Source organism: Varroa jacobsoni, unplaced genomic scaffold (assembly GCF_002532875.2).
Source record: "Varroa jacobsoni isolate VJ856 unplaced genomic scaffold, vjacob_1.0 scaffold_62, whole genome shotgun sequence".
Lineage (NCBI taxonomy): Eukaryota > Metazoa > Arthropoda > Arachnida > Mesostigmata > Varroidae > Varroa > Varroa jacobsoni.
The window spans coordinates 73,458-90,440 of record NW_019212964.1 but is presented as its reverse complement, the minus strand read 5'-3'; the positions used below and the strand labels follow the sequence as shown (position 1 = coordinate 90,440).

Below are 16,983 nucleotides of genomic sequence, written 5' to 3'. Positions count from 1 at the left end.
GCAACGTTTCGGACCGCATAGGGTACAACCGGTTATGTATATAAACAACGCAGGGTAAATTCGGTTAAATTTTGGCGGGCTACTTGTTGCAGTGGGCATGCATTCATCCTCTATTATTGCTACAGTTAGATGAAAAGGACAAGCTCACCATGACATGAGGTTAGTTTGCTGAGGCTAGAAGATCCGCTATTGTAAAACGTTATCGAACCGAAAGAATTTACACTGAGGTTACAGAAACTAGAAAACTGATAGTCGATACTATTGTGAGTCATTATACGATCCCTGAAAGACTGGAGAACTGGCGTTCGCCAAAGCGAAATGTCGACTATACGGGCCCGGGTGGAAAATTCATTAAGTAAGACAGAAAACAACATTTCTGATAATTCCTAAGTTGTTATGCAGAAATTAAACTATTTTCGAGCACAAATTATCGATCGCCCGTAACGTAGTTCATGAACACTACGCTCGCTTATAATTTCTTATTTTGTGCAGGTTTTTGCACATTTAAGCTTTTTTTTTGTCCTTTTGAACCCCTGCGCTTTGCCGACCTTTGGCCTACTGTAAAGTTTCAGTTTAAGTCAGCAAGTTTAAATAAGTCTGTTCGAGTACGGCTCCTACTTAGAGCCACCGTCGCACCGAGCGGTAATTATATCGAATAGATACGTCCACTGAAGATATGTTTGCAGGCAGGTACAAATGTGCGTGTCTTGATTTAGCTGCAATTTGAACACAAACCACACCAATGCTATCTCAATTTATCCCGAACACCCTGTATCTACGCGTACGATCTACATAAGTCTGTTTATAAATAGCGACAATATTATTCTTGCCCACTCAAGATGCCGTGTTTTTTTTCTTTCTCGATGTTACGTTCGCGTAAACAGTAACGCGGTAGTGATGGTCCGTGACGCTCAATGTGTGTTCTAAGCTGAAAATGCTGATCAGTGGGAACGTGACAGCAGCTAAACCCTATTGCTTTTACTGAAGCTATTTATGTCATAGATTTCACGGTGCATTTCTAGACGTGAAAATGTGCGTACCATTTTGGCTGTTGTATCTAGCTATCTTTTCGTTATTTCCATGTGCAAGCGGTCTCGCTAAGTGTAGAAAAACTTGGACTTCCGCTCAGCTTTGCGGGATACCTAACATGTATCTATGCAAAAGCTACGCATGCAGATCTCGCACGCCGTATACAGTACATTATAGGTCATCATTTGCTTCTTTAGCGTGAGTCGTCTTTCAGCATCGTTATTAAAATGGATACCCTCCGAGAACTTACGACAGGTCTCTTTAGAGGAAGCCAATTATAGTAGGTAGAATTATGCATACACATCGTAACAATTAAATGTGGTACAGAGAAAGTTAAAATGATAAAGTGAAAATAAATAAAGTAATAATAATAAAAATTTCCGCATGAATCAGCAGTTTACGAGAATGTTCGATCATACAAAGCTAAATTTGCACCTTCGCCGTGTGCATCTCTGTGACTTTTGCTCGGTAATACACTTTTTGGTGGCATTAAATTGGACTAAAGACAAAGAACACGGACAGCAGCAAACACTTCGTCTCAAATGTATCCGGTAGAGGACAATTTATAAATGACCAAAATTAAATACTGCTCCAGCCGGTAGGTAGCTCCTGAAAATAAGCCGACTTTATTTTCAAAACAGGTAACAGTCGTGTGACCAAAACGCGAAAGGTAGCTAGATGCGACACCAAGGTAGCCAAGCTTTAAGATAGTTAGTTTAAGTTAATACAACACAGAAATTAAAGTGCTATAAGCACAAATCGCTACCCATTAGACTTAAAACTAGTACTTGTTTTATGATCCTCTAAATGACTTGAACGACAAATCTTATGAAGCCTTCGTTGCATTTGAATTGTATCTTTCATATACGTGTGTTTGTTCAAGCTCTTCTTTCTATGGCCGACTGATAATCAAATTGTCATCAATAAAATTATCAGACGATACCACTATTGATTTTGCCATCAACAAAACAAATCATCCTTTGCTGCCTCGTTAGCAAAAAGAAAGCTATAATGTCTACATCTAGTGAATCATCTAGTGAATCGGTTCGTTAGAACGTAGATTACCTTCAGATATTTTTCCTTGGATTCTTCCGCCCTCATCGCTATTGATATAAGTGTTCTAGTGTAAACATATCCATCAGAGCTAACGACTATCGAGCTTCAATGCAGATTTTGCCGTATTTGCGATCAAGTGACGCAAGCGAGAACCGTTACTAAAAGACAAACAGTCAATACGTTACACTGAAATTCATCTACGGTACGTAGGCAAGCGTGCAAATGCATATACTTTACATTCTGCGACTCGCTCGACCGTAAATCGTAGTTGAGGTGGCGCCTAATTTTGGACAAATTCTTTGCCACTGGAAAAAGATATAGTAAAAAAAACTGTTGTTTACTACACAAGCCAGCGGTCGTATCAAGCAATGCCGATCTAAACGTGTTAGATTGCTGCGTATCCGGCAACATTAAACATAAGGCAATATGAATCTATTAGAAAATCATATTTAAACGTTCGTATATTCATGCAGGACTGGACAAGGAACAAATGTTCGCCCCTGCCGCTGTACGGATGACCCCACATGGCTACTACCAGGGCAAGTAAATGGATTAAATAATTTCTTTCTTACCGCATGAACAGTTGAGTGTTACTGAATATAATGAGGAACGAGATCTACGGCAAGATTCATCGTACTGGGTTTGCAATTGCTATTGGGTGACATAACAACAAATATTTAGTCATCTGCACGGCGACGATCCTTGACAAGGGAACTTAAACTGAAAGTAGGTCGTAATGAGCATTTCAAAATATGTTCCAGTTAGCAGCGACATATAATTTAACTTAAAGTGGATCAATAGGTAAAAGCCAATTGATCTCAGGTGTACATAAATAGTGCATCGCGACGTTGGTAGTTTTCATGTGCGATACGATCATCCTGTCTCTTTTGGTAAATATTTGTGGCTCATCTAACACTTACCTATACCTACAGGAAACTAGGATAGATTTTATGACTAATTCTTACTAGCAACACCGTACCAAAAACAGCTGGTATGCACTGATCAGCCATCTTATTTTGTACATTCACATACTCTACTTCAAGATGAGCTTCGGTCGCTGTCTGAGCTACTCTACAAACTTCATCGTGTTCGATTTCTTAGCACAGCATCAAGACGTCGGTCGGAAATGCTCCTACATGTACATCATTGAAATACTTTTATCGTACTTTATCGTGCCTTTGCTGTCCAGATATATAATTGCGCTTACTGTGCTATCTGAACGACGACTATGAAGCGTCATAATTTAAGTTAGACCAGCGCACATCCAGCCGTAAACTATACTATGATTACTATTGTTCGGTACAAGATGATGATTGGGTTATGATAACACTTCAACCCGTGGTCATTTCTCACAAGTTTCCATAAGAAATTTGATAAAAGCTCTTTGGTGGTGAATGACGAAATAAACACTTCATATTGCGAGTGATAAGATGAAGTTCGGAGTCGCTCGAAGGATGATCCAGCTTCATTTTATTTGTCGACGAATATTCAATCTCACCTGTAACAAAGTTTTCCAGTTCGATATCAACGTTCAGCGTAAAGTTAACAATTAAGTTACCAATAAAAGCAAGCAGTTTCTTAGTACAAGAAATAATATTATGATCACAACATGTGCAATTGTTAATGGAGGCTCGATTACAGGCACTGTCTTGGTCAAGAAAGACCACTCATTCCATTCGCTGCTTTTACATGCCACTACCTAGAGTGAAATGAACGATTCTGTTAGCAGATTTTACTTCAGCCATCGAAATCCTAGTGCGAGCTCAAACTTCAAAGACATCGGTGCATCCTTTCTTCGACACGACAGCCTGAATACAGTATAATGCCCTGGATCGTTTTTGTATAATCATTGAACAACACAATGACGCCAATTCTACTCCCGTTTATATGAAAAATTACTTAACTAACCTAAGCTAATCTACGAAGGATGCCTTTTTATTACATCAATGATGTTCTGCATTTTTGTTAACATCGTCTTATCAGCTACTTCAACTAAGAATAAACATTTTAATTTACTTAATATAGGTGACGTTTTATGTTGAAGTAGTTTATTTTTCTTACAAGAGCGCACATTTATTATTCCCCCCCCCCCCCCCAAGCCAAAAAATTTGCGGTGCTGTAACATTTCTATTCTAATCTATACGAATCGCTAGTTTGACAGAAACTATAAATATGAAGATAGAGCATTTCTTTCTCTTCTCTATCAGTCAGTTGTTAGCAAGGGATGTAAAGTAAGACCTTGATGTTTTTAAACGAACAATTATTATTAGTGTTATTATATGTTAACTTCAAGAAGGAATACAGGAAAAGACAACCAGCATTGAGCTTCGCCACAAGACAGTTAAACTTTTTACTAGATTAGCTGTGAATATGATTTCTAATGATTGAATTCTGCTAGACGAAAGGTGACTACCAAAGTCCAACACGTTTAATAGTAACTCTTAATGCTGGATCATGGTAGACCCCGACTTATGATTATTTCTACGACCACCCTTCTTTCTTTGCTAGTACCGAAACGTAGGGTACACTTTTACAATCAGACGCTTACTTACAAGGCGCACTGCCATGTTTCAGGCTGAATATCAGTACTGCTTAACAATGATGTATATACATAAATAAATCCAGTCCCCGCGTTGTTGTGCTTGTTGCGTTTTACATTGCATACTGGTCTGACGCGACCGCAGTAACAACAACGAAAAATGTCTCATTTTGCCGGAAGATACAAATAAACCTTCTGAACTTTGTGGGCAATATTTTGCTTGAAGAATAAGCGAAACCTAACCCCTGTTGTCCAATGGCGCCTTCAACAGCTCTAAGCGTTCTGTCCCCCCAACATTTACAAGTCGGTGCAAAGTAAAAATTAATAGACCTACAAAGTAACATAGCATTGTATACAGCAAGACTCATAACTACATCAGTAATAACATAGACCTGTAGCAGGCTGCCCAATAAGGATACCACGTTGTAAAACCAAGCAAGCGCAAAAATGAAGAATCGACCATTTAGCACCTAAATTTTGTTTTTGGTCCTTCGTCTAATCTATTTCTGTTTTGGCTGACGCTTTTCACGGGGCCACTATCATTTTAACGCTTATAACTTGTTGCTTGTTTCCGCGCTAGCGAAATATTCTCCCAAACGCGCACTGTGTGGCAGCTCCCGACAGCCGATAGCTCACCGCCGCTTGGAGGGCTTGTTCCCGCTTCCTCTGTTTTAATATTTGCCAGAAGCGTAGCACCTGTAGCAGCCACTGCAAAAACAGCGTTAGCCAGTCATCCGCTCAGGAACTTTCGCTTAACGGTCGAACCTACCAGGTTCGAACTATTGAGCAACAACATATAGCGACAAAAACTTCAATTAGGAATCGATCATTTCTTTTTTCGGTCTTCATTCGATTGGGTGCTTTCGTTTGCATCTCAGAATGCGTCTCGTACCGCGTTTTTCATGAGGGTTATTTTTGTATGCGTCTATTCTCGACGTTGTGTATGGTTTACATATATACCGAGTACAATCGTCGCAGCAGTAGTGGCAGACGAAATATTCCTGTTGTTTGCTGCATGTGCCTGACTAGGAGCGCAAGGCCCCCGTCGGGTCAAGTAACGGCCAAATTGTGAGACCGAAAAATTGATGTGCATGGATCGAGCACATTATAATATCAGGAAAAGGAACGTATATTAGACAGTGACTATATTCATGCTTCTCTTCCTGCACAACTGACTGGAATCGCAAGAGCAGTCTTTTTTTTTTCGAGGCTGTGGAACTCTTCAGTTGCGATAACTGTTTGCAGTTGAACCGCTGGGCGCCGCTCGAATATTGAGAGCGTTTTTCATTCACGACGACATCGAAGGGACACGACAGAGTCAATCGCCCGGCGGTACTAACAGCAGTTCTATGTAGCTGGTGACACACGCCTGACGGGTAAGGATGACCTTCATAAACAGCGCAATAATTTAACTCCGCGAAGAAACCGGAAGCGATGGATATTCACGCAAAAACCCACAGTAAAGGATTTGTAACGTCGTTAGCTGCCATTTAGTGGCCAACACCCATTCCGAAGGTCATATTTCCATATTTAAGTGAAGCGACGTTTTTGAGAACTTGAATTTTTTGATCCGCATTATATCCCACGGATTAACTTGACCGATTCCTCTGTTCGCATAACACCAGTCTGGATAAGGAGCCGTTTGGTTTATGGTTTCATGAAAAGGCTTAACGCTACGTTTTCTTTTTGCAGAAGACTTGCTGTAACGCGTGTCATTTTTAAAAACATTACGTTCGTGCCATTAAGGTGACCGACAGAATTCGAATTCTCACTCCATTAGACCGAATGGGGTGAACCTGAACAATCGACGCGAACATATATAATATTGTAGCTCACGGGGGTGGATTCGGTTTACAGTCGCGCATTCGATTACATCGTAAACACAATGTTAGGTAGACCTTGTAGAAATAGCTTTGTGGGAAAGGTGACCGTAACGTGTAAAGTACCCTTCGTACGATTCTACTCCGATACTAGTCTATATCAGAGACACATTTAAATAACGTAACTTTTATTTAGAGTACATCTAACGTACAGCACGAGACCTCGTTCGAAGTTATTCGATCATCATCGTCAAATTTTTTCGTTCAATCACGATACTTTAGTTTTCGTTGCGTAGGAGAGTTAAATTGACCTAAGACAAAAGTTACCCATTTCGTTCAGCTATCCATTCATCCTTAACCCAACCGGACGCCACTTCACATTCGTCTGCAAGTTACTGCTCTTGACATGTGTATCGTTATAATGTCAAATTTATTGCATACTGTGTCATATTATTATTATGGGATACCGTTATAGATGCATCGCTCATCGCTGCAGCGCTTAGGGGAAAATTTTTACAGCCGCTGCGGTGCCACGAGGTAATGAGCGCCGAGTCAACAGCAGCGTTAATATACGCAACAAATGACTCAACGCGTGAAGAAACGGGGGTATTTCATTGGAGCGAACCCGTTCGACATCGAGTATGCATTATAGCAGTAGATTAAACTGATCCTATTCGAGTTCGTTTTCAGCCGACGTACCGGCAACTCTCCATCTACCTCGATTTCGGCCTTCGGTGTAAGAGCATTACTTTGTTCCTTAGAAGTGCGCAAATCGATCCGGCCTGCCGTTGTCCGATACTTAGTAGAGTTACGCATATTGAGTCGAAAGGAGACCTGACCATCGAACAGATAGACACACCAACTAAGATTAGATGAAATAACGATCCTGAAGTCAGACGTTTATATATGGGCACAATGATCATATACGTCGACTGCAAAAATATTGGACAACAAAATTTCGAATCTTCTGTGTTTATTGGTAACAATGCTAATCTATTTAAAAACGAGCTTTGCAGATCAGCTAAAAGCTAACTAAACAGACGGCATTAAAATAACTCTTTTCGATCCGCCTCTATTTTGTTCATCATGGCGCTGCTCACGCGAGTAACAACACTTCACCAAATGAGATCATCATCACAAAGTCATAGGAAACATGTGTCATTATATATTCCTGTGTTTCATATCAACGCTAGTAATAGAAATATGTCAGTAGCTCTGTAGTAGCTTGAAATCAATTCCGATGTCAGATGCAGACCGTCCGACCTGGCTTCAAAGATATGACCAAATGGTATCGAGAGTGTTTTTATTGCAATGTCAGTAACCTTTCGAAAGGCTATATTATTTCGCCTTATTTTCACTTATTGGTACGTTGGGCTAATATCAGTTTTTCACAAAAATAAGCCATAGGTGCGAGACATCCTCGATGTGAGATGCCTGCTTTATCGATTTGACGAAACCCTCTACGTACCTAATACGCCAGTGAAATTCAAGCCCGATAAACCTGCGAAGGGTTTTATCTATTTAAAATGCTGAACAAAGTAGTACTATCGAAAGGAAACCTGAATAAACATCTTAGGTGTACAAATAAGTGGTCTTTCAAACAGGGTAAAAATCTCTGTCATCGATGTGACTGCACTGCGCCGTCAATTTTGGAAATCTCGAGATCCTTCACCGCATCTTCTCAAATCCAAACAATTTTTCGATGACAGATTCGTCATCGATCTAAGCAATCGGTACTCGACTGAGTCCTGTGAGGGAAACTTTCCAAACCAACTGGAAAATGATTTTTCGCACCCTCGAAGCTACGTAACGACAAGTGTTGTCATGGAGCAAAACTACCTTTGGCCTACCTTGACCCGTAAGAAGCCTATTTCTTGACTAAATTTCTCGATTTAGTTTTTTCATTCGCATCACCTGCAGCAGCCGTTTCAAGAAGATTTAAAAACTCGTAATTGAACGCTATTCGCTTCTCCTACTAAACATTTGAAGAAATTTTCTTTTCGTGGACAGCCACTTCGTTCAGGTCAAATGTATGATACTTTGCGCTTTGGCTTGAAATAGAATTCCTATATCTCATCATTAGTAAACATTTAACACAGAAATTTTTCTTCTAAGCGAGCTGATAACGTTAGCGTATTACATCACCATGTTTCTTTATTCAGTTCACGGGGAATACGGTTTCACACGTTTTCAAATTCCTTGTCGCGCGTAGACGACTTGAAATGCCTCGTTCAGTCAGCCCATCTGATCATTATGTTCCTACAAAGATTAAGCGAAATTTTTACCTAACGTTAGGACGTCACAAATAGGTATCGTTCACAAAATATGGAAAACTACTTTTTTAATAATTGCAAAACAATTTTCATTGAAATCTGAAGCATCGAGCACATGGATCGTCTTAAGTGACGTTCTCGTAGCTCCAGGTCGATGTCAATTTTGTTACCATCAAACATGAAAGGAGACAATAACTTTACTTTAGAATATGTAAATCGGTGTGAGAGCAAAACGCGCCATCGATTTTACGGGAAGACTTTTTCACTGTGTGAGACCAGAATTGTACTGCATTTGTACGGCAAATACGAGAAAAATTAGCAAAAAAGGCAAAAAACAATTTCAGCTTCGCTTGAAGCTAGACATTAATCTTACAATCGATCGATCGAGCTACAAATACCTCTATCTCGTTCGAATTGAAAGGCAACCGTGAGTAAACGCGTTCGCAGATTACTTAACAGGCCCTCAGATATACCTAGGTATACAAAGTAGATTCTGTTCTATTCAAAGGCTAGACAACGTTTAGGCAAACATTCAACCGATAGATTTACGTCTACTTTCGCATTTTGTGCGTTTCGCGGTCAATTTATAATTTTACAAAATGATGGTAATGTAACAACATTAATTGTGTAACGCAGCAATAAAAATATTAAATGGATACCGCTAACGTCGCAATGAAGTACCAATACAACAATAACGATGACACCATCGTCCGAGTGCCGAATAACAAACATGGCGCTTTTATCACGGCTAACAACGTTCTACGTATAGCAATTCTCGAAGGGGTTGAGATTTACTTTGAAAAGTCGTTTTCCAAATGTTTTTTTTTCCCCCCCGCAAGCGTTCCATCGAGCCGTTCTAGAACCGTTAGTTTAGTCAGCCTATTACAACCTGCGACAATCACGAGATTGCCCACAACGAACGACTCAGCGAGCTGAAAGCCATTACTCGAAATTAAGATGAAAGGAACATACATGAACAAACGGGGGGCTCGGGGCAGTCTCAACAATTCAATTCCGCAATCTGTGTCTTCAGCATCTAAGCAGACGGTGGCCGCGCTCTTGCCGACATAGTAGCTATTGTTGCTGCTGCTATCGAAAGAAAATAGCACTATGTTTAAAAAACACAACCGCGCAAAATAGGTGTATACATATATAGGCGAAGGATAAAAGTATGCATGTAGGGAGACCAACCGGTAAAAATTGCACGCTCTGTAACGTCGCTAAGCAGCGGTAGCAGCAATAGCAGTCCGTGTAAATCGGTCATGTGATGGAAATGCCCCGGCAATAGCACTTTTCCTCACCGGATTATCGAAAAGGTCCGAATAACATCAACAACAGATGGCGAGTATTCAAACATTACCGCCATTGTCACCATCAGCATCATCATCATCATCATCATCGTCGCCATAACTGCCGTATACCGTTTACGATTTATTACAGCAGTTTAATACGAGAATGTGCCGATTCTGAGATGAATTGCTTGCCGGCCATACGTCAGGGATATGTTATACAATAGTATAATAGTAGTTGTTGTGTTATCCGGAAGAAACGATGACAAATCGAACGCTCAGCTAAACCGTCTTAGTAACTAAGCTAAGCTATATATAGGTAAAAGACACACGAAAATGTAGCAACGAAGATCTCCAAAGCAAGCAATCTCAACGGAGAGAATAGCCACAATATACGATACGCGATATGTGATACGCTCGATCCTTCTCTCACTTGGCCAAATACTAAGAAATTAGTAAGTGGTATTTTTAGCAGACTGATGGCACGACATGAACCACTCGGCATACCGGTATTTTTCGGTATCGTTCAACATGGCAAGTTTCGAATGTTAGTCTGTTCTCACTTCTACTGATGTTACGTTACTTCGTGTTAACGTTATAATTTACCTCGTTGGAACACACTATACTCTACCAGTATAAAAATTATAGGTAGGATACTTCAGTAACTAGATAGTTCGTAGCAATAGAAGAACGGCTCGCTTAAATGCTTTGGCAACTTGTTCAGACTTACTTGTTATAGCCGAAGTTGACAATGGCGTAATACAGACACCCACATATATATATGATGGTGATATATGAAATTGGGCGAGCAGTGTGATAGTGCCAGACTGTCCGCTGATCTGCGGTTGACTATCGGAATTGAACAGCGGCAATCCCGCTGCGGTCGGTGAATGAGTAAAGAACCCTTGTTGATCTTCGACGTTCTCTAATCATTTCTGTTGTTTTTGAAAGAGAACTATTTCACAAGACATATGCATTAGGCTACAGCTTCGGCCGTGATGATGGCAACACCATCAATTAACGGTTTTCACAAATTATTAAACAGAAGACGAGTAGTTTTCTGTTCCATTCTAATACATATACATAGAACCGAAAAAAATCAGCAAATAGCAAATGAAGATAGCGGCCAGTGGTTTTGTTATTTTTGTGTGTGGATAGAGCAATTAAATATTGTATAGTGCACTGAATATATCTCACGATTTTGATGCTGTTTGCAATCGGAAATCGGTTATTATTAAAGGTCGTCTCTAAAGGTTTCTATTTGTAAAGTACAAATGCTCGGAATCGCTGAGATTAGAAAATACTGAGATTACTCTAGATAGCCATTTGAATAAATTCTATTCCACTATATGTTCCGGTTCAATATATGCTTTCGGTAAATGCGTATAATTCACCTAGGTGCATCGCTGCCTAAGAATCCACCAAAGTGATACGTTACTGCCGACGACTTGCAGGCTTGTCATGTAACACTCAGCAACTTATTACCAATTATGCTTCGTTAAATCAAACGCGACCTTAAGTACCTCAATCTCTTTGTCTTCCCGCCCGATCCGTTACATCTTTTTATGTATAGAATATATCTACCCGCACATAGCACTACTTCTGAAAGTAACAAAGCGACCTTAGGGAGAAATGGAATTAGCGATAAATCATGTTTCACAATTCGTGTCGAAAAATCGAGCGGTTCTATACCCACTTACCCCCACCCCGCCCCGCCCCCCACTCGCCCCGCGCTTCCCCGGGACAGACTAGACTGCCCACCTGCACGTGTCAAATATTTCTTGAGCCGTATCACAGATCACGCCGTATTACGCACTACAAGGTCGACGTTGTCAAACATCATCAAAAAACACGTTCATTCCATTTGCCACCAGTGCCACCGCCGCCGTTGTCGTTCCTCCATCGCGAATCGTGTAAACATGCGACGAAAGGTAGAGAATACCAGGGCCTGTGCCTATGTTAACGCGTTGGGTTAGTAGTGAAAACTAGATAGGATTATGGAAACAGGACACTTAGTGCTTGCAATGATGTAGCAGGTGATGTAGCAGTGTCATCTGGCTGTGAAATCTGCCCGAATGGAAGTTGCTCTTGGTCAACAATGGCCGCCGTCTGCCGATAGTCGATATGTTTAGCGTCTAACGTATTCGCTTATCGTCTTTTGGAGAATTTGGTCGGTGTGAAGAAGACTCTTTCGATTGGTTGGGCGATGGATGGAAAAATATTGCCAGTGCAGTATACCGAGTGGAGTTTTAGGTTTTTCAGTAGATCTTTTTAGGCTGGACTATTTGTTGTGGGTTTCAATTAATTCGGGCATAGGTTTATGACAGAGCAAATAATGGACACTCGTTACTCTTTAGAGCAATATATAACAGCTATAGAATAACAATGAACGCAAATCGGTACGTATTTGTACAGGGTTATATCTATCACACTCGTGTATACCCAGACGACACACTGTGTCAACGTTTCGAGGCTAAAGAATGAAACATTTGTCTTTATGGCACACATGCTCCGTATGTACATAGTTATTATGAGTTTAGTAAAGATATTACTAATTATGGGGCGTCTGGATAGAATTGTGTTCTAGAGTTGTGTAAACGAGGATGCCTACATTGACAATGGCGACCAGCTGAGCGCTAACGAAGTTTTTTAACCGTACGTATCCACAAAAATAAATCCAAAATCGCTACAAGTAAAACAGTTATTGTAGGTGTCGCTGTGACCCCTGATATCACGAGTATTTGTAGCACAAAAAGTAAATTATAAAGCATTGACTATTATCAAGTCTTCTTTTCCGTTTTTTTTTTGGATACTAAAGCGCAACCGAGTAAACGCGCAGCTTCCCACAAAGTTCGGTGACGATCGAAGTAGCTACAAGGCTTAAATGAAGACTGAATACAATCTCTTTTGATGAAAGGTCGAACAGTTAGTATCCAGGAAAGAACAGTTTGTGCTTACAGATAAAAATTAACTTGTCAACAACAACAATGGTAATTAGCTTTGTAAGACTTCAGATGATCCTATAGGGATGCATTGCGCTGCTGCATCGTCAGTGTCCCGCAGACAAAGGGTGCCTGTTATTTGTGTGGGAGTCCGTTCCGCGTGGACGCTACATAAAGTGTGGCGACAGAATATAAATCGAATGCGCTCAGATTATGACTTCTTTCTCTGCATAGTGACAGATCGGTTAGGTTAACACTATACCAGCTTACTACTTTCCATCTGTCTTCTTCCGATTCACTTTCGACGAATAAATTAAAAAAATCTCTTTATCATGGATAGGAAGACATCTTTAAAGGTGGGCCGTTCTTTTTTTTTTTTTTGGCTGCTAGATCAATCTGAAATTTGTCGCTTGAAGCCTGATGATACACCGAAAATCTAGTGTTTTTTTCTTTAAGGATTGCTAATCCATTATTATATTAGCACTACGGTTGTCAGCTGCAGAATTCACTTGACGATTCAAGCTTTTCTTTTATTCTTTTGAAGTAGAACTATTTAATTCTAAATAATTTGTTATAAATCGCAGGTGCTTAAGTTGTTTGTTGTTAAATCAAAAATGTTTCATGACGTTACATACATAACGAAATTACTCAGTAGACTGATAGTACACAGGGGCACTAATTACAAAGTGTCGTGACATCGCCTGTTTAATAAAAAAAATAATAACAAGACATATTGACGCATAGCATGTTTATGTGGGTCTATCAAATAGATAGAGATCCCAGTTGTGACCTAGTCTAGTTACTATTTGGGTTTCCCCTAAATGATAAGCATTTCCTGCTCGCTTTACACTTGCTAATGTCATTTCTTTCATTTGTCATTATGTCTTCATACAAAGATGATCGTGCCTGAAGAAGAGCACGTACATCGGTGTTTTGCCTGTCTGATGAAGGTCTGTCGGTATAGCTTGAATCAAAAACAAGCCTTCCCATTTGTGTGGATATGGCTATAGAAAACTGCCGGAGTTCGTACCGCGATTTCGTGATGGCACGAAATACAGACGTACAAGTGCACAGTATTAGGTTTAGGAACTATATAGGTCAGCACTGAATAGACATATCATCAAAGCTAGTAACTAACATGGACATATTTATTATAAAAAAATGGTTCCTACGAAAATAATTCTATATAAAGTTGTTTGTTTGCAAGCAGTGCTTTGTTTTCGTACCAGACGTCATCAGAGCCATAGCTTTAATGAGTCTCCACGATACTACCTCTGTCACAAGTGAGTCACAAGGGGTGTCCCGTCGTTATGGGTCACACCATGACAGCTTTGTGGCGCGTTGACCGTTTAATAAGCACCGGACTTTTTTTTCGAAGAAGAAGAAGAAGGGCACATCTAAGACGCAACCATTGGCGGATTTTCTCAATAGCCAGCTTGCTCTCACTTCATGCATATTCTGGGTAGATCGATGATAGTAGCAGCATCGTTATCGTTAGCACCATTATCTTGTACATGTCTTTTCTATTGTTAAATGATCGCCCAGTATCTAGACGTGGTCGGTCAGCGTTGTTAGCTGTTTCCCTGCCTTTCTGTACCTACGATTTGCGCACCCGTATTGGTCTCCATTGTCGAATTTATCGATCATCTGTATAATAGATGTGTATTTCCGCCCCGGCTACAGTAGAAGTCAAGTCTTATACAGTCAGTCATTTTTTAACGATACCGAAAGCCGACATCGGCGGCAACGATGGCAGCCCTGAACAGGTGTTAGCAAAGCAGCTGCGGTTCGTGCCTGGATAGTCGTTCACGGTACGCACGGGTCGTGAACGGTAGGTGAGCCTCGACGATTCAGGAAGGGCGATTAGCAGATACGACCGGCCTCGCTGGCGATTTGTCTGTTGATCCTACTACAATTGCCGTGGCTGGTGCCTGTCGTAAGCCCACTCAATAATAAGGACAACAACAGCCACCTGTTCGTCGGTGTCTTCGCATTATGATTATGCCAGCGAGTCGACAACAGCAATGACCCACAGATTTTGGTGCAAAGGCATTTGCGGCAGGCCGGTCTGACAAACACCGCTGCAAATACGCATCAAGCAACAACAGCAGTTTGGAGGCGCGGGACGAAAATGCGACGACTTAAACAGCAGAACGTAGGAATGAGGCAACGGTCCCTGGTCCGCGTCTGCGGTCGCTGCAGCAGCTGTAGTTGTAAGCAGCGTCAAATACACCTGCGTATGCATTCAACGCAGGCTAGCGTTGAACGGAGACGGCTAGACGCCGTTACTATACGATACATTGCAGTCAGAACAGCGTCGTTTGCACGATGAATTGCGTTTGGTGAAGTGGCGAAATAAAAGAAGAAGCTTCAGATAAAGACCAAGGGGGTTAGTGCGTCCGATCGACAAGACAGTCAGTAGCACATCGCGATGGGGCTTGCGACCAGCGAAGGAAGTGAACGTAACGACAATAAACAGCTCTTGGCGCTACTGCTTCGCACAGCTCGTCCATAGATTTCGGAGCGGCAATGGTTTTCTACCACGCCGCGTTGTCAGTGCCCTGCTATTTCTATAATAATAATAATAATAATAGAAACTAATACTCATAGTGATGCTGGCTTCAAATGCTGGAATGTACCGTTGTGCCATTGCGACGAAGAGGCTTTGCCTGATAGACACATTCGGGATAGTGAAGAAGGGACTAGGAGCGCTGGGTTCGACGGCGGATAGGGTCGTCGGTTGCTGAGATGGTTCATATGGCATCTTTGTGGCCGGATCCGGCTTCCACTCGACTTGAACAGAAGAAACAGGACTCCGTTATAACGTCACGCTGATCAGTTGCCTCTTGGTCACGTGGCTGCTTGCTAGGCAAACCAGCCGTACTGGATGGAGACGAGAGACTTATCCGCAATGGCCACGCTGCAAGGACAGATGTTGATGCACAGACCAACAAAAAGTGTCGGCCAGCAAGAGGCAAATTGAGGTGTGTAACCAGATGAATCGACAGATGGATGGATGGATGGATGGATAAGATCAGTGTGCTAAGAAAAAACAACATGCAGCACAAAAAAGAAGATGAAGCGTAAAGCATAGTGATAAAGTATGAACGCCAGGCGATTATTAGCTGGCATCAACAACAGAAAAAAGACAAACTAATTGTACAACTGATATTAGTCACGAAGCAGTGCGTCGTAAATCGGAGAAAAGAAAAGCCCTTTATTTCCAATACAATCAGCATGAATATGCATGATGATTCAAGTAGGTCAACAACTTAAGGCATACTGCTATCTATAAGCCATCAAGTACACCCATCAATGCGATGGGTGGTCGACGCGAATAAAAAGGAGGCTGAGTTAAAAGGTAAAGTCGTGTACATCTTTCGTAGACAGAAGAAGCATGTTTACGAAGCCAAAAGGTAAAAAATATAATAGAAAATGGGAAATGCCAATTATGATGATAATGCGCTGAAATTTATGATACGTAACAACGCTCATTGGCCTAGGAGATCAGCTGACTTTAGCTCGGCTCCTAAGCTACGGTCAAAGTTTTCCGCCAGATATGGAAGTGTACAACCATGACCCCTTCATAATGACCTCTGCGCGCCTCTAGAATACGGTACATCAGATTAAACTGCAGAAGGGGAAACACCGTCCGTCTCTTTATTTGAATTCTCTTATTGTGTTTCCAAAGTTTTCATATATTGCGGTAAATTACGAAAAGGCGCTTACTAGGCACAAACGTATGCTGTTTCCATCATGCTTACTGGGTACCTTTTAAAGTGAGCTCGTTACCGATGTATATGCCTAACGTTTTCTTTTCGGACAGGTATTCTTGAAGGATATGGGAAATAAAGGCACGTTTTTTTCGTAAATGCAAGTGCTTGTTCTATGGCTTGCAAACGCTCAGGCGCTGCAGACCCTCAAGTCAGCGGCATAATTCCACAGTGTGTTCATGATTACTTTCATTACTAGAATATCAATATTTCGTGTCTTCTCAGTTGACAATCACCATTAATAGAACTTTCTGACCTAACG

At 41.1% G+C, this 16,983-nt stretch overlaps 2 protein-coding genes across 8 annotated transcripts in view; one reads left to right on the top strand and one right to left on the bottom strand.

Annotated features, from left to right (window-relative positions):
* LOC111261559 (CUB and sushi domain-containing protein 1) overlaps nucleotides 1-16,983 on the bottom strand; it is a 97,061-nt gene that overhangs the window by 71,372 nt on the left and 8,706 nt on the right. The window lies entirely within an intron of this gene.
* Nucleotides 124-16,983, top strand: part of LOC111261589 (uncharacterized) — a 37,965-nt gene continuing 21,105 nt past the window's right edge. For 4 of the 5 annotated variants that reach the window (XM_086968765.1, XM_086968763.1, XM_086968759.1 and 1 more), the window contains exon 1: nucleotides 2,559-2,624. In XM_086968765.1, the coding sequence (XP_086824891.1) occupies nucleotides 2,576-2,624 (49 nt within the window). In that variant the 5' untranslated portion in view covers nucleotides 2,559-2,575. Of the gene's footprint in view, nucleotides 160-2,558; nucleotides 2,625-16,983 lie in introns of those variants that run through there. The other variant, XM_086968768.1, reaches the window with a different exon arrangement.